Source organism: Notechis scutatus, chromosome 4 (assembly GCF_049901735.1).
Source record: "Notechis scutatus isolate UNSWTSFEM ecotype Mainland chromosome 4, rNotScu1.2, whole genome shotgun sequence".
Taxonomy (NCBI): Eukaryota; Metazoa; Chordata; class Lepidosauria; order Squamata; family Elapidae; genus Notechis; species Notechis scutatus.
The window spans coordinates 120,688,706-120,711,246 of NC_142012.1; the positions used below are offsets into that span (position 1 = coordinate 120,688,706).

The 22,541-nt window shown below is 36.4% G+C and overlaps 1 protein-coding gene across 7 annotated transcripts in view; it reads left to right on the forward strand.

The window, feature by feature from the left end:
* SH3PXD2A (SH3 and PX domains 2A) overlaps positions 1–22,541 on the forward strand; it is a 224,445-nt gene that overhangs the window by 107,311 nt on the left and 94,593 nt on the right. For 3 of the 7 annotated variants that reach the window (XM_026663980.2, XM_026663907.2, XM_087964605.1), the window contains one exon: positions 20,981–21,009. In XM_026663980.2, the coding sequence (XP_026519765.2) occupies positions 20,981–21,009 (29 nt within the window). Of the gene's footprint in view, positions 1–20,403; positions 20,453–20,476; positions 20,561–20,701; positions 21,010–22,541 lie in introns of those variants that run through there. The other 4 variants (XM_087964606.1, XM_026664144.2, XM_026664297.2 and 1 more) reach the window with 4 other exon arrangements.

Consider the following 22,541-nt stretch of genomic DNA (forward strand, 5'->3'; position numbering starts at 1 on the left):
AGACTGGAAGTTATGCCTCAGTAACACATTAATAGGCACAAGTTCTTGTTGTCAACTCATTTTTAGCCATAATTTTAAAAAATCAAAATCTGCTGATAGAGAAATATTTATATCTTGAAATAAGTAGAAATGCAGAAAAAGGGATTTAAGAACCAGATTTGATTGGGCAGCTTGTATTTTCTACCTCAGGTAGATAGAATCACATCTTTCTATGTCTCTAGTAAATTAAACTTGTCTTCCTTCATTAACTAGAGAATAGGAATTCCACATTTTTATTTTGTGGAACTGGATAATGATAAACTGAGTAAAAAAATTAAAAATATGTATACTGTATAAACCAAATGACCCTATATCATCTGGGCCCATCAAATTGCTTCTGTTCTTGAGCTTCGATTCCTCTATTGTAGGGGTGTCAAACTTGGTTTCATTGAGGGCCGCATCAGAGTTGTGTTTGACCTTGGGGACTGGGTGGGCGTGGCCACTATGGTGTCATTTGTGTCAGGGGCGCCTGTGATGGCCAGAGCACTCTGCCAGAGAAAATGAGCTCCTGAACTGCATTTTTGGCTGCAATGGCCTCCTGCAACTCTCTGCTAGTGAAAACTGATCTCAGGGGGGCTACCCACAGCCCTCGTGAGCTTTGTTTTTGACTGAGAGGGCCTCCTACAGTCCCCCGCCAGCGAAAAGGGAGCTCGGGGGCCATGCACAGCCTTCATAAACTCCATTTTTGGCTGGGCGGACCTCCTACAACCCTCTGCCAGTGAAAAGGGAGCTCAAGGGGGCCACGCGCAACCCTCATGATCTCTGTTTTCACTGGCAGAGGCACTGTGGGTGTTCCTTTGCTGTTTCCAGGGCAAACACGTGGGCCAGATCTAAGCACCCCTCAGGCTGGATGTGGCCCTCGGGACTTAAGTTTGACACCCCTACTCTATTGCAACTGAGGAGAACTACTAAAATTAATTTGGATATATTATATACACCAGGTATGATTGAAGATGCTGGTATGGACCTTTAAAGCCCTACATGGCGTGGGATTGGGTTATTTATGGGATAGCCTTTCCCCAATTTAATCTCCCTGTCCCACCAGATCTCACAGAATAGGCATGTTATGAGTTCCGTTGTCTAGGGACTGACATTTAGTAGATCCTAAGTGGCAGGCCTTTTCTGCTGTGGCCCCCATCCTGCGGAATTTCCTTCCCACTTGCACTTCTGGAGAGGATTGCCTCATCATTCTTAGATTCCAAAGCTCTCTCAAGCCATGTTTATGCCAACAGATGTGGGGATCTCAGGAGATAGGTGAACTAATGTGATGGCTCTATTACTATTAACATACCTCCATTTATTATTCCTATTTAACTGTTTTATAATTTTTAAAATGTTTTCAATATTTGTTAATAACAATTTTAGTTTTGTTGCTTTTTACCAGTTACTTTATTATAGGTAACTGAGATGGATGGATGGATGGATGGATGGATGGATGGATGGATGGATAGATAGATAGATAGATAGACAGACAGACAGACAGACAGACAGACAGACAGACAGACAGATAGGTTGCTGCAGTTTTATGTTTCTTCTGCTCATTTACCTATTTTTTTCCTTAGCCCAGCGGGATAACATTTGAGCCATTTTATCTGACCTCTTTATATCTTGACATTACCCAGCTTTTCCCCCAAGCAAAATTTGAACATGTGTATATAGTCACTTAGTATTAACAATCATTGATGACACTTAATTAATTTTTGATTTTTCTATGTAATCCCATGCAGTTTCTAAATACTGTTGCTCTAATCCCAAAAATTACAAACTACTATGCTCAAAATGAGAGTTGACTGAGTCTGTCATCCTAAAGTTATACTATGAGACTTTCCATTTGCAAATTATTTTCAATGCGCCCACAATTCCTCTATTATCTTCATCATCTGCAGATCCCCAATAATTTCAACATTGTGCTCTTTCTACGCTTATTAATTTGGAACACGAGAGCACCATCTGTTAGTCATTACTCAGTCCAAGGTAGCCATTAGATGCAGAGAATACCAGCAAGTCATTATTTACTCTTTCTTTTTTTGAAACTGGTCAGTCACAAGGTAAAGATTTTATAGTATTTAAAAAATAGCTTTTCTTCCTTGCTTGCTTCATGGCCAGAGAAACATATATGTTTCTTCCTTCTCTGGACACAATATCCTCATGTATTTATTGATTGGTCCACATGCATATTTGTCTGGTTTGCATAATACTGCTCCCAATAGACTGCAGAAAAAGCTTATTTTGAAACAGCCTTTTGTTTACCATAGTACAATATCAGCATCACAGAGCAATTTTTTTGAAAGCAAAATTCTAGTGAGACCTGTGAACTGAATGCTTGTAGTATTGCTTGAAAGTAAATCCTAGGAGAATCGTATGCCAACAAAACTGCATTCCAGGTCTGTTTGTTTCCCAGCAGAACTGAATGAAATGTTAGCTAAGAGCTGGGTGGTAGAAGGTGGTTTGTGATAGTCGTTCCACTATCGGGAAAGTGCCCACCCACAAACATAAGGAATATTTAATGAATAAGGAATATTTAATGAATAATGAATTTTATTTTTATAGAAATAATTTCCAAGCTATCCCATGCATTTATGCATGGACTGCTGTGGGTTCTATAAATCAGATGATGTTTAAGATTATATTGATTATAAGCATTTGCACATTTTTGGATTCTCTAGACAAATCTAGTCACTGCATCTCAAACAGGGTATTGTGGAATTATATTGCTCATCTCAAACAGGGCATTGTGGAATTAAATTTCTCATCTCAGAAAATAATATTTTAGTGTTCCAAAAGCGGGCAATCAGATGATCAAAGATGATGTTGTCTAATTGAGGCATACACTCTGTGTTGATGAAAAAAAAGAAAGGAAGGGAGTTGTTTGGGTGGGGAATACAAGGTAGGGTTTGTTCTCTCTTGACTAAAACCTATTCTGCATTTTTTTCCCACCTGACTTGACTGAATTTACCCAAAACAAAGACTAGTGTTTTTGTTTTGTTTTTGTTAAATCAAGGCTTTTAAAGGGATATTTCTGTTTCCCTGTTCATTTGCAAATTTAAAATTCAAGTCTGTTTTTGCATTGGCATATTCACAACTGCTGTGGCCTGCCCTACTAAGTGGGAAGGAGAAGAGGGTAAAAGCCCAGAATTTATTGTGGAAGCATCCCCCATTCATTGATGTACAAGCAGCTCATTGAAAATGCCATTATTCTTGCTGATACATTATATATTTCTTATGTCCCTTACTGAAGCCACAAAGGATTCTTTCAGCAACATAATATCAGGCCCAAGCATGAAAGATATAAACTAGTTGTTGACCATCATGGCTCAAGGCGTTCCAGCAGAGGGCATCAGAGTACTTGGTGATTACCTTAGACGGCAAATGCCTTAGCAGTTGACTCATTGACGCTGGCTGCAGTTCATCTTTTGTGGGAATAATTTTTGGTCTGACAATCTGAGACTTGTGGCAATTCAGAATTACAGTGTTCATCAATTTCCTTTTATGGTTTGTCTTGTGAACTAGCAAAGATCAAAGCTTTTCTGATTTCCAGAACATTTCATATCTGTCTTGAGTAGCCTTATGTGAACACTTTTAACACTTTGGTTTTGGAATTATATACTTCCACCTTTTACAGCACATACTTAATCTCAAGTGGTAACTTCCTTATGCTTAAATATGCCAGATCATCTTGGAGCAGTCTAGAATTTGAAACCATCAATAATTGGATATGATATCCTGGTTAAATGAACTTTGCAGAATAGAAGATGCAGTGCATACTTTTTCATTAATATTAGACAGAATAGTTTAATTTACAGTTTTGTTAAATTTGAATAATTATGACTAGGAGAAAGAATCAAATTTATTCAAGATATGTATTTCATGCAGCTGTCTCTGAAAGGGCAATTGAAGGGTTTTTTTTAGATATGAAACTTGATTTCGTTCTTCAACAAGGTTTGGAACTAAACTAAATGATTTGTAAATATTCTAGTTTAGTTCCAAACCTTGTTGAGGAACGAAATCTCTACCCTCTGCTTGGATACCTGCAATTTCTACAGGTTTGAGTAATTTATTCTATTGTCTCAAGAATCTAATATCACACACACTTTTAAACAAAATCATCCTGCATCTTCCTGTCATCTTTTGTTCACACAGCACATAAATTTTACCTCATTGTTCAAATTTTAGAGATATTTTCTTGCCTCGGGTTATCTCAGTAGATACATGTGAAAAAGTAAGCTGTGAACAAAACTTTTGATTTCCTTTACATCCTGCACCTTCAGTTTTTATCATAAAAAGAGATTTTTGTCTTATTTACTGCTGCCCTTTGCAATATATTATCTCCCAGCCTCCAGTTATTCACAAAGCAAGCTATTGTTACTTCCTTGAATGGAGTCTGGAAAATATGCCACTAAAACATTTCAGTTCATTCCATCTCAGGGAAGAATAAGAAACACAAGAGAAGAGCCATATGAAAAACAATATTTCTCCTATAACACAAGCCTCCAGCTAGTCTATATTCTAACAGGCATTTACCAGTTTTTGAATTCTTGAAGACCAGACAGCATGCAAGCATAGAATCAACATGGACCCATTGTATAAAATCACACCACACTATTGGCACGTTTGAGTTTTGAGTTCTCCATTTATATTTTGGTATATGAGAACCAAATGCAGCTATTTCCAATATGAGTCCATCCCGATACATATTCTTATACTAATCAACCCCTGTAGCCATAGAATATGGCATTAAATTAGTTTTACAGGCCGAGGATAACAAAGCACAGCAGATTCAATCTGTTACTTCTCAGTTAACCTCCTCGACAAGCTTGCATAGGTAGTAAGACAGATGTGGCTGGTGGGGAAATGTTATGCCATACAACAACAAAGAGCAACAGAATCAGACATTAGACAACACAATGAGTAGATGTATAAGATAGTTTGCTCAAACTCAGGAGCTGCCTTAGATATAAATTGTGTCAGGCTAAGGGACTATTTTGTTTAGAAGATAATAAAAGAGCTCCATTGATAAAGTATAGGTATCAGAAGTGGTATTCAGCAGATTCTGACCAGTTCTGGAGAACCAGTAGTAGAAATTTTGAGTAGTTCGGAGAACTGGAAAATACTGCCTCTGACTGGAGATTTTACAGTATCCTTCCCCTGCCATGCCCACCAAGCCATGCCCACAGAACCAGTAGTAAAAAAATTTGAATCCTACCACTGATAGGTATCCTTCCTGATAGCAATACTCAAAAAAATCACTACTGGATTGGATGCAGCCCCTGAAGTTTAGTCTTGATGCTATTTATTTAATTAATTTATCTAATTTAATTTCTTTATATCCTACCTTTATTGCTTCTACAAATAACTCAAGGCTGAAAACATATCCCAACACGTTTCCTCTTTCTGTTTTCCCCCTAACAACAACTCTGTGAGGTGAGTTGGGCTGAGAGAGAGTGACTGGCTCAGTGTCACCCACCTGACTTTCATAGCTAAGGTGAGATTAGAACTCACAATTTCCTGCTTTTTAGCATGGTGCCCTAGCCATGCTTAGACCAAACTGACTCTGCCTGTATTCTTGGGCATTGTGATGACCCGTAGTCTCTCTCAAAACCCAAAACATACATTAAAGTCTGGTAATGCCTTCAACTTAACTTCACTGTTTTATTAGGCACAGTTTAAAGTCACAAAAGTAAATAATGAGGCAAAAGGAAACCAAAACAAACCTCATTGATGAGAGTTCCGAAGCAAGCCAGGATAATTAATCATACATTCCAGGAAGATAACGGGGAGAGTCCATGGGAAGAACGCCAACAAAGATAAATCTCTTTCAAAGGAAACACTAAACTTTGACTCCAGCAATTCTGACTACGTAGTTACAAACTTATATACATAGCTCCTAGCTGCAAGCCACGAAGAGGATCATGGTAATCTCCTCCTGAGTAGACCTCGCTTTTCCCTGATCCTCTCCTCTCTGCGTGCCCTAGTATGGATAGGGGATGGGCCTGGATCCTCTTCTGATTGCTCAGCCGGCCTCTGCCCTTCCCCAGCCTCCTCCACCACCTCTGGAGCCACACTCACACTCCCTGTTGGCTGTTCCTCCTCTTCCTCAGAGTCAGTCTCCACCAGGAGCATGACAGGCATACACGGAATGGTAACAGTGCAAGAACCATCAATAATTTAACTCCTGACTTGGATTAAGGCCATGGAGCCTTAGTCTTAGGCTTAAAACCAGTGTTAGCCATTCATCGGCCCTGTTTGCAAAACACATGGAATTAGGATAGAAGGAATTATTGTGTGTGTTAGGAATAACATAGGTTACCTAACGTAGTTTGGGTAAAATAATATATATAAACTATGATAGTGAGTTTAAGTGTGTGTCACTTTAACTGCAAAGCATGTAATTTTGGGTGCGGCTGTAAATCGCCATAAGAGGGAGCAAGAGAACCTGATTGACTGCTGGCTTACTGGATTGCTTGCTGACGATGATGGATTGTTAACTGCGTGTTCTCTGCTGTTGCTGAAGAAAAGAAGTTTGAATTCTTCATATCTCTACTGCGAAGAGATATATTACTGGACTGATATTGTAAGTTTACTGACCTATTTTTCAACACTGGACTTTGCAACTGATTAATCCCCGGACGGACTGAACTAGTGTATGATATATGGACTGTTTGACTATGCTATAAATCTTACTGGAATAAACTATTTAACTAGCACTGTGTATCTGTTTTACTGAGTGTAAACTACAACAACGTTTATCTCACATATTTGCCTGCCTGCCTGACTGCCGTGCATGTTCTGCTAGGGTGTATATCCCTAACACTGGTTATGGGCCCAGCTGCACAGTCAGACTAACCAGGATATAACAGGCTTATATAAAGTGAGAGTTTGTGTAGTTACACAATACTGTAAACAGACAGCTGTGTTTTATTAATTATAGTTTAATATCCAGAAAAAGATGGCACAAGTCAATTTACAAAGTTTGTCTCTAATATCCAAACTGGATGGAACAAACTATGTTTCATGGTCTATGAAATGCAGCCTACTTCTACACAGAGAAGGTTTGTGGAGTATAATTCAAAACCCACCAGAGGTAGATCCATGGGATCCGGAGGATGAGGATGATGCCCAGAAAATACAAGAATATAAATTGAAGAATGAGCAAGCTCTCTGTATAATAGGACTGACACTCTCTGACCAGCAGCTTGCCCATATTCGTGGAGAAGAAACAGCTGCGAAATGTTGGGAGAATTTAAAGAAGATTTATGTTCAAGACAGTGTAGGAGCACATATAAATCTTACACAGAAACTGTTCAGAACACATCTTCAAAAGAATGGAGACATGTTGACTCATATAAACACAATGAAGAGAATTTTTAAAGAACTGCATGAAAAAGAACTTATCTTCACAGAACTACATCAGGTTTATGTAATTTTGTCTTCGTTAGATGAGAGCTATGATGACTACGTAACTTCACTGGAAGTACTGCCAAAAGATAACCTCACATTAACTGACATTACTGGCAGATTAATTGAAGAAGCCAGGAGAAGGCTTGAAAGGGATCAACTCAGAAGGGAACCACAAGAAGATAATCTACGACAGCCTATACAATTAGAAAATGTTTTAAATGTGGAGGAAAAGGATATTTGGCTAGATTCTGCAAAAAAGTAAAACGCAACAATGCCAGCCAGAATGCTAAAAGGCATCAAAAGGATAAAAATGCTTAGAGTTAGCCATGTATAGCAACGAAACTGTGAATAATAATTTATGGGTTGTAGATATTGGAGCATCGCACTGCATAACGAAAGATAAGAAAAGATTTGTTAAGATGTCCATGAGTTCACAGCATATATCGTTAGCTAATGGCTGGAAAATGAAAGCAAAAGGTGAAGGTATTGCACATTGTTCTTGCATAAAAGAAAATGTAAGAATGTTATATGTACCACAACTTAAGTTTAATTTGCTTTCAGTTAGAGTTTTGGTTAAACTAGGTTATGTAGTTACCTTTAGGGGAGAAAACTGCATAATAGAAAAAGAAGGTAAAAAAGTGACTGCAACTTTAAAAGGTGAATTGTATGTGTTAAATGATAATTCATCAGAGATAGTTAACACAGTATATAATAACGTTAAACCTCATGATGAATGCATACATTTGTTACACAGACGTTTAGGGCATATAAATTTTAAAATGCTCAAGCAAACGGTTGAACTGTCTGAAGGTATAAAACTGAAGCCTTGCAGTAAGTATTTGCACTGCAATGCATGCAGTCAAGAAAAAAGCAAGGTAATACCAGCAAATAGAATAAATGGATTTAAGACAAAGGAACCTCTAGAGGCCGTATTTGCTGATATTATAGGTCCTGGGACGTGCTCGTTATATACTAAGCATAATGGATCATTATTCCAGATATGGTTTCTGTTATTTAATGAAAAGTAAAATGGAAACATATCAGAATTTCTTTAATTGGTTGAAATTTGCAGAAAGAAAAACTAAAAGGAAACTAGTAACTCTTGTAACTGATAATGGTCCGGAATTTATAAACAATAAATTCCAAAATAGACTGAAGATGGCAGGTGTTGAACATAAAAAGTCTGCACCATATAGGCCACAACATAATTCCTTTATAGAAAGACGAGGCCAAACAATATAGGCAATGGCTCGTACTATGTTGTCGGATTCAGAATTACCTGAAACTTTGTGGGGAGAAGCAATAATGTGTGGTAATCATATATTGAATAATGTTGTTAACTCAACAACAGGTAAATTACCATTCACACGGTGGCATGGTAGAAAACCTGACCTAAGCTACATGCACACATTTGGAGCACCAGCATGGGTGCATATTCCTACACAACTGAGACACAAGGTTCAGCATAGGGCTAAAAAGTTATTCTTTGTAGGTTATGAATCTAATCACAAATCATACAGATTCTGGGGAAAAGGTACACCTAGAGTTTACTGTAGTGCTAGTGCACAATTCCTAGAACATGTAGGATGGGAAAAACTGGAACAAGATTCAAGTAAGGAAGTAATCATAGAAACCTACAAAAGACCAAAATCACATATCAGTAATAAGAAGAGTACAATTAAAGAGGAAGTACAGGAAGAGCACATAGGACCAGAACAGGAAGAAATACCAGAACAGGAAGAATTAGATAATCAGGAACAGGTAGTACATGAAAGTCCACCTGTAAGCCCTGTAATACCTAGACGGTCAACACGTGAAACCAGACCACCTGACAGGTACCAAGCAAGTGTAGTTTGCCAAGTTAGTAAAGTTCCAACTACTGTTGAAGAACTTAAAATGTATCCAGTAAAGGAACAGGAAAATTGGCAAAGAGCAATGGAGAAAGAATTAAATTCATTAAAACAAATGGATGTTTATGAAAATGTTAAATTACCTCCAGGTGAAAAGTCCATTGGTTGTAAATGGATATTTAAATTAAAAACAGGTAAAAATGGGACTGTTACCCATAAGGCTAGGTTGGTAGCTCAAGGATTTAATCAAACTGCATGTGATTATGATGAAGTATTTGCACCGAGTCTAAAAGCAATAACCTTGAGAGCAGCTTTAGTGTGGGCAGCTAAGAAGAATTATATTATAAATCACTTAGATGTAGAAACTGCCTATCTGCATGCACCATTGCAGCACACTATATATTTAAAGAAACCTATAGGAATTAATGATGATAAAAAAATAATGACTGTTGGAAGCTTAAAAAGAGTCTCTATGGATTAAAACAATCTGGTTACGAATGGAACCAATATATTGTTAAGGAGTTAAACAATATAGGGTTTAAAGCAGGTTTAGCTGATCCATGTGTATTTAAGAGAGAGAGTAATGGAATAGTGTCATTATTATTGTTGTTTACAGATGATATTGCCTTAATTACAAAAACTAATAATGAAGCTACTGAAATAATATCATTATTAGGTAACAGGATAAAATTAAAGCAATTAGGAGAGATAAAACAGTATCTAGGATTGACAATAAATAAAACCAAAGGTGGCTATAAGATATCTCAAGAGGATAAGATTTATCAATTACTAAAAACATACAAGATGGAACTTTGTAAACCGGCAAAAACTCCAATGAGTCAGGAATTTGGCCACACTGATGCTCAAAGTCCAAAATTCGATAAGACTATTTATCAATCACTAATTGGTAGTTTATTGTACATTAGTAATTGGTCAAAGCCAGATATTGCCTATGGCGTTAATCAATTGGCAAGATTCAACGCTGAACCCACTGAACAACACTGGCAAGCAGCAAAACGTATATTAAGGTATCTTAAAAGGACAATGCACTATGCATTGTATTTGGAGCCAAAAGATGATCTGATTTTAAGTGCATATGCTGATGCAAGTTTTGCAACAGACATAAACACTAGGAAATCAACTTCAGGTACGGCTATACTGTTAGGAAAAGCACTGATTGGTTGGAGGTCAATTAGACAGCAACACATAAGTATGTCCACAATGGCAGCAGAATTTTCATGTCTATCTTTATTATGTACTGATTTAATTCTATATAAACAGTTGTTATTAGATATGGGAATAACTGTTAATGATTCCATTGTAGTTTATGAGGACAATCAAGCAGCCATACGGTTGGCTACAAATATTGCTGTGAAAACGAGATCTAAGCATACAGATCTTAGATATCTGAATGTAAGACAATCTGTAAAAAATGGTTTAATAAGATTGGAATATTGCATGACTGAAGAAAATTTTGCTGATCAGTTTACAAAAGCCCAAGGTTCAGTCAAACATAAGGAAAGTTGTGACAACTATGGTTTGAAGTTGTAAATAGATATATATATTATTATATTACCCAAAAGGGGAGAATGTTAGGAATAACATAGGTTACCTAACGTAGTTTGGGTAAAATAATATATATAAACTATGATAGTGAGTTTAAGTGTGTGTCACTTTAACTGCAAAGCATGTAATTTTGGGTGCGGCTGTAAATCGCCATAAGAGGGAGCAAGAGAACCTGATTGACTGCTGGCTTACTGGATTGCTTGCTGACGATGATGGATTGTTAACTGTGTGTTCTCTGCTGTTGCTGAAGAAAGGAGGTTTGAATTCTTCATATCTCTACTGCGAAGAGATATATTAATGGACTGATATTGTAAGTTTACTGACCTATTTTTCAACACTGGACTTTGCAACTGATTAATCCCCGGACGGACTGAACTAGTGTATGATATATGGACTGTTTGACTATGCTATAAATCTTACTGGAATAAACTATTTAACTAGCACTGTGTATCTGTTTTACTGAGTGTAAACTACAACAACGTTTATCTCACATATTTGCCTGCCTGCCTGACTGCCGTGCAGGTTCTGCTAGGGTGTATATCCCTAACAGTGTGGTACTTAATTAACTAAAACAACCAATGCAGAAGATTTAGTTTTATCCAAAAGCAGCCCTAATTAAGTGGAAGTAAACTAACTCCCCCAGACAAGCATGTTGCAGAACTACTTTCCCGATGGAGTATCTTTCTCTTCCCACTTTCAAAACAAGGTCCTCAAGAAACGTCACAAAAATTGGCATTTCTCTCAGCTGCATCTTTTTTGTTTCATCCTCCATTGCAGTCACATGGGCAATCATAATTATTATTTTTTACTTCTTCAAGAACTAAAACTTCAGAGAGTTACGGTCTGTTAAGCCTGTCTGTGAAATAAGAAATGATTCAGAAAAAGCCCACTTCCTGGTTGATTAAGTGATCTATTCTGTCTGCACTGTTGAAAAAAAGATTATTTGCAGTTAGGAAAATTGTCTTTATGCCTCCCTCACTTTAAAAGGGCTGGATCCTTGGTCTGATATGGCCATTTGTTGTAGGAATTGCACATTTTTCAGTTCTGAGAATAAACAGTCCTGTAAAATGTGGAAAGGAAGACCATGCAATTCTTTCAATTTGACTGCAAAAAGTTGTTTAAAAATATGCAGGGAGCACAAATACTTGTTTTTCTAAACAGTTGCATAATCCTTAGCATGTCTGGTTTAAGTAAGCCTCTGACTTATGCTGCATTCATCTTCCAGTGCACTTCAAAATACCCTTTCAAAATCAAATCCTAAACTTTCCACACTCAGAATAAATAGCATTTAATGAGCCTTGCAAATGTTGCATGATTATGTTGTGAATAAGAAGGAAAAAAGAACTCTCTCTCGCCTGGTATCTTTGTGTCTATCTGGAGATTTCATTGTTACACAGATTGCCTTTGACATTTATACTACAAGAGCTGATCTAAACAAGAACTGCTTTAATAAACTGTAAGTGTGAAAAACCCTGAATTGTCCTCAAGGCACATTGAACAAAGATGAGGCTTAATCCTTACCTATTCAGTGGACAATCTTTGTTTTATTGTTTAGATGCAATTAGAGCAGCTGGACTCTAATCTATTTGTTTCACCTCAGAGTCTGCTACAGAAAAAGAACCTGATGCACACTCAGTAACAATTTATGTGCAAGTATGTGCTTCTTATCATACATAATTATGTCAAATCCCAAACCACTAAGATCATTACGTGAGGGTCATTTACCATGTGGTGAAAAGCACAGTCAGCAAAGCTGTGCAGAGAATAGTCTTACTCCTCCATTTTACAAAACGGGAGAAAATAGAGCAATGACCAGGCAGCCGGCTTTGCTGTGTGTCTCATCCATTAGTGGTGTCTGGCAAAAATCCTGCCTTACAATTAGATAAAAGCTTTTCCATTCTAAATCACTATCCAGAAGACAGCTTGGAGCCTGAAATGCTGAACTAAAATACACAAGGGAAGCCAAGATCCAGCTTGGGATGGTGGTAATTTATATGTCTCAAACATTTACATGGGGGGATATTGGCCCTTGCTCAGGGATATTAAAAACAAAAACTCCAGAAATTTAATTGGTATTCTTTACATATTTTAGTTGCTCCTAAGAGCCATTTTTTTTTTATCAATATAGAGCCTATAAAGTCTTTCTCCACTTGGCATCTTCTGAATGGGTTGGCATTGTAGTTGGGAATTCTGGAAATTGCAATCCTGGTCCATTTAGTAGATGGATTGATCTTGAAAAGGGATATACACAGTATCTGTAATAAGATATGATCTTGAGTTACTATTTCTGTCATTCTTGATTATTGATGACACTGAGGATACAGATGGAATCCAATACTATCTGGAAGTTTGTTTACTTTTGATCAATGTCTGCTCTTAAGTCTGCCTTTTTTTGATCTGCAGAAATGCAGGTAACCAATAGATGTAAGAAGGGGGTTTAGTTTGATGTGCCTCTAATGATAGTCTAGCTTTTTTACAGTCCAGATATGTAAAATAGGGATGATGGATTATTTACAGTAATAATACACAAATTCATTCATTGGGGCTTACTTAAAATATTGCAATTAAGTAAACCATAGACTAGTACAGTGTTTGAGCCAACCACTGTGTCTGGTAAAGCCACTGTTTTCATTTTCTGGGAAATGGGCAATAAAAGGAGAGAAGCTGAATGACTTCTAATTGCAAAAAATGTTACTGGAACTTCTGCAGTTACAGAGCTGAGGAAGGATATGTATTATCATATAACTTAATTAGTTTGTTTCAAAACACCAGTTGTTTGTACTTTGTTTAACTTCTGGATTTTTTAAAATAATTCCAAGAGATCTTTATTGTTCTAGATAAATCCTACATCCCATATATTGTTCTTGTTATTTGTTAGTCTTAAATTTTGTTAGAACTTAACTGAAGAGGTAATTTCATTTCTCATTTTTTTCCATCTGTCAATTAGTCCTAACTTAATAAGTCCATCTTTGTGGGGGTTTTTCATTTTTCATGGGGCTGTTCTTTTTTTTTTTTTTTTTGCAAAGTCTTATGTTGATCATTTTTATTATAATTATCTGCCTTATTGTTTGTCTCTAGGTGGGATTTTTAGCAGTATGTAGGTCTATTCATTTTGTGTGGGGTGTATTATTCTCTCAATTGATGATCTAGTGTGTGTACTCTTATATTATGGTGATTTATGATGAGCCACGAGCCACATAAAAACATCTGAAACATTCATGGATGCAATTTTTGTTGGTATGATTTAACCAAAGCATTCTAAGACTGAAGAATATTTTCTAATATTTTATCTAGAGCTAATAGCACAGACCTTTTACAATAAGTGATGAGGAGAAATAAGCAAAGGAACCAGTGCTAACAAATGTTTCTTTACTCCCAGTGCTGTTATGGATGCATGAAAGTGACTCTTAACTTAGACAATAACTCTGGATTGCCACAGAAAAGAGTAGGACATTGTTTCAGTACGCCAACTTTATCTTCTGCAAGAGTTTGGGTCTCTAGGCAGAGATGTCTACTTGCCCTTTGATGCATGGGAATCAGAAGAATGGAAGAACCAGAAGAATTTAAGAGCAAATCAGTCCATCTAAGGGAATGTAGCCCTAAACAGAAGTAAAAAGAAAAAAGAAAGGATACCAGGTCTTATACTATAAGAATAAGTAATGGTGAATTTTAAACTTCTGCACTTCTTCCTTCTCTGTTCTGTAGCTGTGAGGCAATTGCAAGAATCTGCTTCAGTTTTAAAGTGTGTATTGTCATTCAGAGGATGACTTCAGTCTTGTTTTCCAAAACATAATTGATATTAATCATAGTTCCAATTGAGAACACATATGGAGAAATTCTGGTTGCTTTATATCTAGAAATATATTATTGTTTATATTATTTTCTTGAAACATGTTTTTTCATTAACCTGAAGCCTACAGACTGTTTGTGTCTTTGGTCTAAAAGAACCCAAGAACAACAATTCTTTTGCTAAGTTTTTATTGGTGATTGAATTGAAGAAAGCAGATTGAGAAAGAATATTGCAGTAAATGGACACAAAACCTGCGGTGCAAAAATGTATGTTATAGTAATGTCCAATCTTTTGGGATTTTATTTTTATTATTCTTAATCAACATTTTTAATTATGTAAATTATATCAACAGGTTTTGTTGGTTTTTACAAAAATGATAAGAGCACAAAAATCTTGATCAGAGGTGGATCTGTATGTGTCATGGGGCAAAAGATGAAAGCTGTGCTATAGTATAAGCTCCAGCCCTTTGTCATGTGTCCTGTGATGAAAGAGTTAGCCTAACTGTATTTTTGATGCATAGAAAAGCAAATACCCACAGTATATAGATATGTGAGAAGAATAATGAAGACTGCAAACCTTGCTGATTGTTTACCAACATCCAATGAGGTATCCGATAGTGGCAGTAATTCTGTTTCTCATATATTCTGTGTGCATGTGTGTGTGCGTGTGTGTGTGTGTGTTAGAAACAAAACATGGTGTCATTTCAGTTAAAAATGGGCTCTTTGTCTTGCAGAACCAGGAAGCCTGATAAATTAAAAACTACTTTCAAATGATGAACAAGAGAAACATTTTTTAATATTGTCTAATTGAATACTTATAATACTAGTCAGATGTTGTTAGAAACAGTATTTCTGTGGGTGGTGTAAAACTACATACTTTGAATCACAAAAACATTTTGAAAAGTAATGAAAGTACTTTAAACTTTAGTTCATATGGCACAACTAGGAATAAATGACTTGTTTGGTTTTTATTAAAGGTTTTGGGGTGAACACATAAATCAATAGATTTTAGTGTTATATGCCAATTACCCAGAGCTGGATTAGGGCTAAATGATACCCTATGTTGGGGATGTCAAGCTCTTGACGTCATGTTGTTGTCACATGACGTATCGCGACTTTTTCCCCTTTGCTAAACTTAGGGTGGGCATGACCAGCACATGACGCATCCGATCCGCAGGCTGCGAGTTTGACATCCCTGCCCTAAGTACAAGCCCCTCAATGGAAGCAAAGCTCTCTGCCATGAGAAGGGAAATAAATGTGATGCCTATCATAACGACCCTTTCAAACCAATTTTTTAAGCTTTAATCATTCACAATGCCAAAGAAAACACTTTTTAACAAACCAGATTAAAGTCAAACATGGCAGATAAATTCAAATAAAGTCAACTGTGGCAGTGAATTAGTTAAGAGCATGATAGCTAGGTGAAAAAAATAACTCCATGGTGCCCTTCTTCTATTGGGGAAGTAAGCATAAGTTTATTTTCCATAACAGTTAATCCAGGCTGAAATTAACCACATGTATTTATTTAATGAGTCAGGAGCTAGCAACTATTTCAGGAATCACTTTCTCAGAAGTTTAAATTTGTCAGTATATATTTCTAACAGCTATGAAAACCCATTTATATTAGAAACATTCATTTAAACTTAGCAAACCTTTTTTATTATACATAAATATTATATTGTTCACAATTATATTTCAAACAATAAAAATCAAGAAAACAGTGTCCTCAGGATTATGCTTTTGTCTTTTTGGGGGGTGATTATTTACATTCAATGAAAGCTATCTTCAAGAAAAGCCATAGGAGGCATCAGAGTAAGCACATGTATGCACACTCTTACGAAAGCCATAATTACAAAAATGTCTTTACAAAATAGATTTTTCTTTAGGATCTGTCTTTCATGAGATTAATAAAAAAATCATTTGCATGTAAAAAGTACAAACCAAGAGGATAAACAAAGCAAAACTAAACCAGATGAATTCTTAAGTAAGATTGTCTTTTTCTTCTGCTGCATTTTGTTGCTTCATCTTTCCAAGAAAAAGCTGGCAGTAAACATCAATGTTGCATATCCCAATGTTGGATGACCTTTTCAGGAGGAAGTCATATGCTTTTAATTGATCATCATGGTCTCCCAAAGCCTTCTGTTTTGCTTCTTCCTAGTCCTTGCTTTCTCCAAGAGACATGGAGCCGTTGTGTGTGTGTGTGTGTGTGTGTGTGTGTGTGTGTGTGTGTGAGAAGTGTGTGTATCATATGCAATAGTCTAATGTAAAAAACCCAGTAAAGCCCCCAAGTAGAAAAGTAATACAGTTTCAAAGATGAAAAAGAAATCAGCATAAATGTGTAGCCTCAGATATATTTTACAGCAGGGATTTCCAACCTTGGCAACTTTAAGATTTGTGGACTTCAACTCTCAGAATTCCCCAGTCAGCTTTCATTGAAGTATCTTCTGTGTGCCAGCATCCTTTTAAGTGATTAAATCCTGATTAAGTGAGTTGGGCCCAATTTTATGGCCCTTTTTGCCATACTTGTTAAGCAAATCACTGCAGTTAAGTGAACCGGGTAGTGAGCTGAACGGATCCTGCTTCTCCCATTGTCTTTGCTTGCCAGAAGATGACTGTAAAGGATGCAAATAGCAGTTACGTGACCCAGGGCACTGCAACCACCCTAAATACAAGCTTGTGCCAAGCATCTAAATTTTGATCATGTGACCATAGGAATGTGAAATGGTTGTAGGCTTGAGGACTGGTTGTATTCACTTTTTTCAATGCTGTTGTAACTTCACCTGGGCACTAAACAAATGGCTGTAAGTTGAGGACTATGTTTCTTTCCTTTTGTGTATTTTAATTGTTTCACCTATTTAACACTTTTCATAATTAAACAATGACTGAAAACTTTTCACATGGAACAAAAATTAGATTCAGAGGATATGCTACCATCTGATACAAATTAGTTCTGAACAGAGTAGAGCTTATTTCTAAGTAAATATTCATAAGACCAGACTCTATTATACTTACACAGATCTAAATCCAATTACAACCTGTTGAATTTATTTGTAGACAGTGAAAACCCAGTTGTTTGGCAAGTACTGTTGTTTTATTTATTTGTTTATCCCTTGTATATTGCTCCTAACTACTAAGTTCTATTTCTCTGTTTTGAGTAAGAGTCCTGGGGCAGCATAGTGGGAGACATACATACGTGCATAGACTTAAGATTGCTATTATCTCTATGTGTAAACACTAGGGATTAAATCTTTTGCATTCAGAAGATGCACTTTCCCATTAGGCCATCTTTCTTCTAGTGCACATGGAAACAAATGCCTGTTTATGAACAGTAAGGTACCACATAACATATGGCTGAAGTTCATGCACTGCAACATCCAGACTATTTATTAGGCCACTGATGTTAGGCATTTTGGTTGGGAGTTTTAAGCAAAAGGTTATTTGGCTCTTGTTTATATATATATTTGTAGAAACAAGGTTATATACCAGAGTAGATGAATACAGCTGACTGTGCAGACTAGAGCCTGCTGCAGTGTATTCTTCTGATCTATTCCTTTGTTTTCCAAGGCAAACCAATGAAATTGAAGGAAGAAATATTCTATTCATTTCCTGATCTAAATTGCTGCATTGTGGACCCTCTTCAATATGTCCCTTCACAATCTGGGTTGAGTTTTTCCTTAGATTCAGAATGGTTCCCATTGTATGGTATATTAAGCCCAAGAGCTCCAAATTCCTTGCCTGGAGCAAAAGGAACACATGAGGCAGACAGCATTTTTTGAGGTCTTCTCTGTTTATTTCAGAAAGTGCAGAACGAAAACTCTTCATTAGGAAAAGGATATGTATATAACCCTAAAGCATGGTACCCTCCTGGCCTGCCTGAATAATATCTCATTAAGGCTCCAGTGCAATGAAAATACACGGTTCACATACAAGTCACCTCAGACACTACATGTTAAATGTTATCTCCTCCATTTATGAATTGCTTATATATCATTTTACATCTGGGAGTCAATTAACCATAAACATAAATAAATAGAATAAAAAAATCATAAATAGAAATAATCTATAAGCCATTACATTTAACATTGCTCACCTATACCTTTCTTTGAATAATCTTCATAATCATCTTCTACAGCTGTTTCATACAGATAAGTCATGAGCTTTGAATAGAAACAGCTAAAGTTTGTGTTATACATTGATTCTCCTTTCCAGCTTGTAGAGATATTATAGATCATATGGACTTCTACAATTGTAGTCTTAATGAATCTGAATGTTAGTAAAAACTAGACAATCCATAACATATTTCAGAGATATTTCCTTACATAAACATAAACAGAATGGGCAAAAAAGCAATGGGAATGGGAGCAACTTCCAACTTCCTGCCAGCTTGACCACAACTAACCATTCTCTGGCAGCCAGTGATGAGACCAAAAGAGTCAGGACAGGTCTACCTGATATATAGCGGCCATAGTAGGGGCCAGTGTATCTGGCCTCTGGAAAGCTAGGACAGATTCAGTCTACTGAACTGGTGGCAGCATTGCAGCAACCACAAATTTGTGAAATTTCAGACTCATATTTTGGATGCATTCTGTAAGTTAGCTCATTTGAGGTACCTTGGAACAAATATTGTTGTCCAACAATTTTTAGTTTCGCAAGTTAAATATTACAAGAAAAAGAATTTTAGTAGTATATAGGCAAAGAGAAAAATCATTCTGATTTCCTCCAATAAAATATATAAATATATAAATAGCAATAGCACTTATATACCACTCCATAGTGCTTTACAGCACTCTGTAAGCGATTTAAAATGTCATCATATTTCCCCCCAACAATCTGGGTCCGCATTTTACTGACCTCAGAAGGATGGAAAGCGAGTCAATCTTGAGCTGGTTAGGATCAAACTCTAGGCTGTGAGCAGAGAAGCAGCCTACAATACTGCATTCCAACCACTGCTTCCCCACAACTCCTTTGCTTTACCTAAAATTAAATGTCAATATATATAAATGACAATCAATATCTCAGAATGTATAGCATTGCATTTAAGAATGGAGGTTACTCTGTTTCAGATCGTATTGCTTATGCGTAAGCCTACTTAAACCCAATGGAACTTTAAACTGAATATATTAATACAGGATTATATTTGGATGGCTTTAATTTAACTATGCCTCACATTTTTTCTCATTTCACATTACTTTTTGTAATATGGTGAATAAAACCATCACACTTACTGGAATGGAGTAATTAATTTTCAAATATTATTACTAACATTAACATTCATATCAAGTTCACATTGTTTTCAGAGGCTGTGAGTCATTTACACATATTTAATTCAGTGTTGAAAAATATACCTAGATCCATCTGAAAAGCCAATAACTGGCAGGGACAAAAAAGAAATACTAGCAAACATTTTTAAAGACCATATTTATATCTTGTGGAAAAGGACTTTGTAGAAGCCCCTGATAAAGATATGCATTAATTTTAAAAAAAACTTAAAAATTTAAAAATGGTACCCCTGAATCTCTTGTCACTGTTACACAAAAACTAGCAACTTTTACTGAAAGAATCAGACATGGGATTGTGCTATTTAAAAAAGTAATTTGCTCTACTAGAAATACAAGAGATTCTTCTTAAGGACTAGCCATGCTGTTCTGCACCATGTGATATCCTGATAAGCGTGATTTCTTTCCTAAAAGGCGCCTTGTCAAAACAACTGGCTTGCTCTAGCGTTCATTTTGCCAGTGAGGAAAGAAAATCATCCCCAGTATTTGTTCTAATGTGAAAGAAGCCAGAGAGATTTTTTTCTCTTTATACAGGCAAGTGTTAGGTGAGATAACTAGAAGGAGCTGCCAGCAATGCAGATGGCAAACAGCTTTTGAAACCAAAGGACCCTGAGCATCACAAAATTCTGCCTAAAGCAAAATGTAGGAACTTCACAGAGAATAGCCAGCAGGCTTGTGTCTCTGAGTCGGAGGAGAACAATAAGGAGTTAAGAATCAGCAACAGCTCTACCAGAATTTTAGAACAGCTTGGTTTAAAGAGAAGAAAGAATTTATATCCTCTCTCTCCCCCTTCCTTTGCCTGGATGGTCTGGTCTCTCTGATAGATCACATGGGCTTTCTTATACTCAATTGCTGCAAGAGCGCCAGCAGCTGCTGCTGCTGATCTAGGAAACTATATCGCGGCTGTTTAAGTGTGTCAATGCCTTATGGTCCCCAGCTCCAATTTAAAACAGGATACCACAATGTATCTCTGAATAAGCCGATAGGAGCCTGGGATCTCACCTTTTTCCTCCCTATGCTCCAGAATCTAACCATGTCTATCTGTTGTTGCCTTTTTTTCAGGGATTATGGATCCTCAAAAAGGAAATCAGGTAGGAGAGCCTATTTTATTTTACAGATAAATTACTTGTTTTTGAATGGGAAGTGGGATATAATCAAGCTATTTTTTTTAAAAAAAAAATGCTGTTTGAAATGGACTTGCTGCATTGGGGAAAGGAGTTACTAAAATTTGTAGTTAAATAGATGTTTCCTGTTCCATATATAAATCTCCCTATTTCCAACTTATTGAACTGATATTCTATTGTATAAAGCATATTATACTTCAGCTAATTCATCAAAGAATTGTTTGATATTTGACTTTGCATGTTGTAAATTTGCTTACACTAGAATCTTGTTTGAAAGCAAGATAATCTAATCTTCTCTCCCAAAGCTCATATATCCTGGCCCAACCCTACAAATTGAAATAGTTTGCTGTGGATTTATTAACTGAATGAAACAAGTTCATGTGCTACTATCAGGTATTCTTCTTTTCTGAACAGAACTGAGCCAAAATATCCTGAGACAATGAGTTTTGAAGTAGGTACTAAAGCACTGCAGAGGTTAATTAATAATATGCAGCTAAATAATTTTTGGCAAACAAACCAGAACCACCACACCCCCTAAATGTTTGTCTTCTTATAATGATAACCATAATAATTATTAGTTATTCTATTGTGACACTTGAAATATGTTTAGAGTAATCATCCTACTCCAATTTAAAGATTGAACTTGATTTGTTTAAGGGATCCGTGGAGAAGCCAAGAATGCTTCATATGTGTCTTTACATACTTTAGAGAACCAATACGATTGGGAGAAATAGCTATGCAGTTGTAAAAAGGATGAGAAGACATAGCTAAGCAGTTGAGTATTGCTGTTACATCCTTATAGGGAATCTAGGGAGTCACCATCCAACACTTGTTTCTGAGGAGGCCATACTGAATTATTGGGATTTCTTTCTGAATAATATGTACAGTCCATTTGCAAATATAGTTATTCCTGATGCCTCTGCCAAGATTATGTGTGAAGTAAATTCTGCTTTGGAATTTTCTTTTTAAATAGCTGCATGGCAGACAGCAAATTGCAGATGTAGCTTAATTTAGAAATTCAACCATAGAGAAATGTGTACTAATAGATTTCTCCCATAGACTGCATTCACACATGTATCAGAATAATAATTTGATTTGATTTTGACTTATATTGAGTGCACTCATAAGTAGAGAGAAATCCAAACTGGAGCTTAGATATAAATGCTTGCTTATATTTTGGGGCCATGGCTTGTTATAATTTACATACACCTCATATAACTCATACTTATGGTTACCTGCACTTACTATGTTGAGACAACCCAGTTACCCATTCCCCAGAATTCATTTGACTTTTCCTTGTGCAGTGATCAACAAGACATAACTATGGATGGCTTTGTCAGTGGGAAATTATTGTTTTCCGAGTTCTCTCAACCTCAAGGAAGCTATGAAATTGGCTTTCCCCAAAGTGGAGTAAATAAATAAATCAGCAATATAATCATAAGCTGATAAATAATGTTGGAGCTTATTTTTTTAATTGTCCCTCCTATGCCATAGAGAAA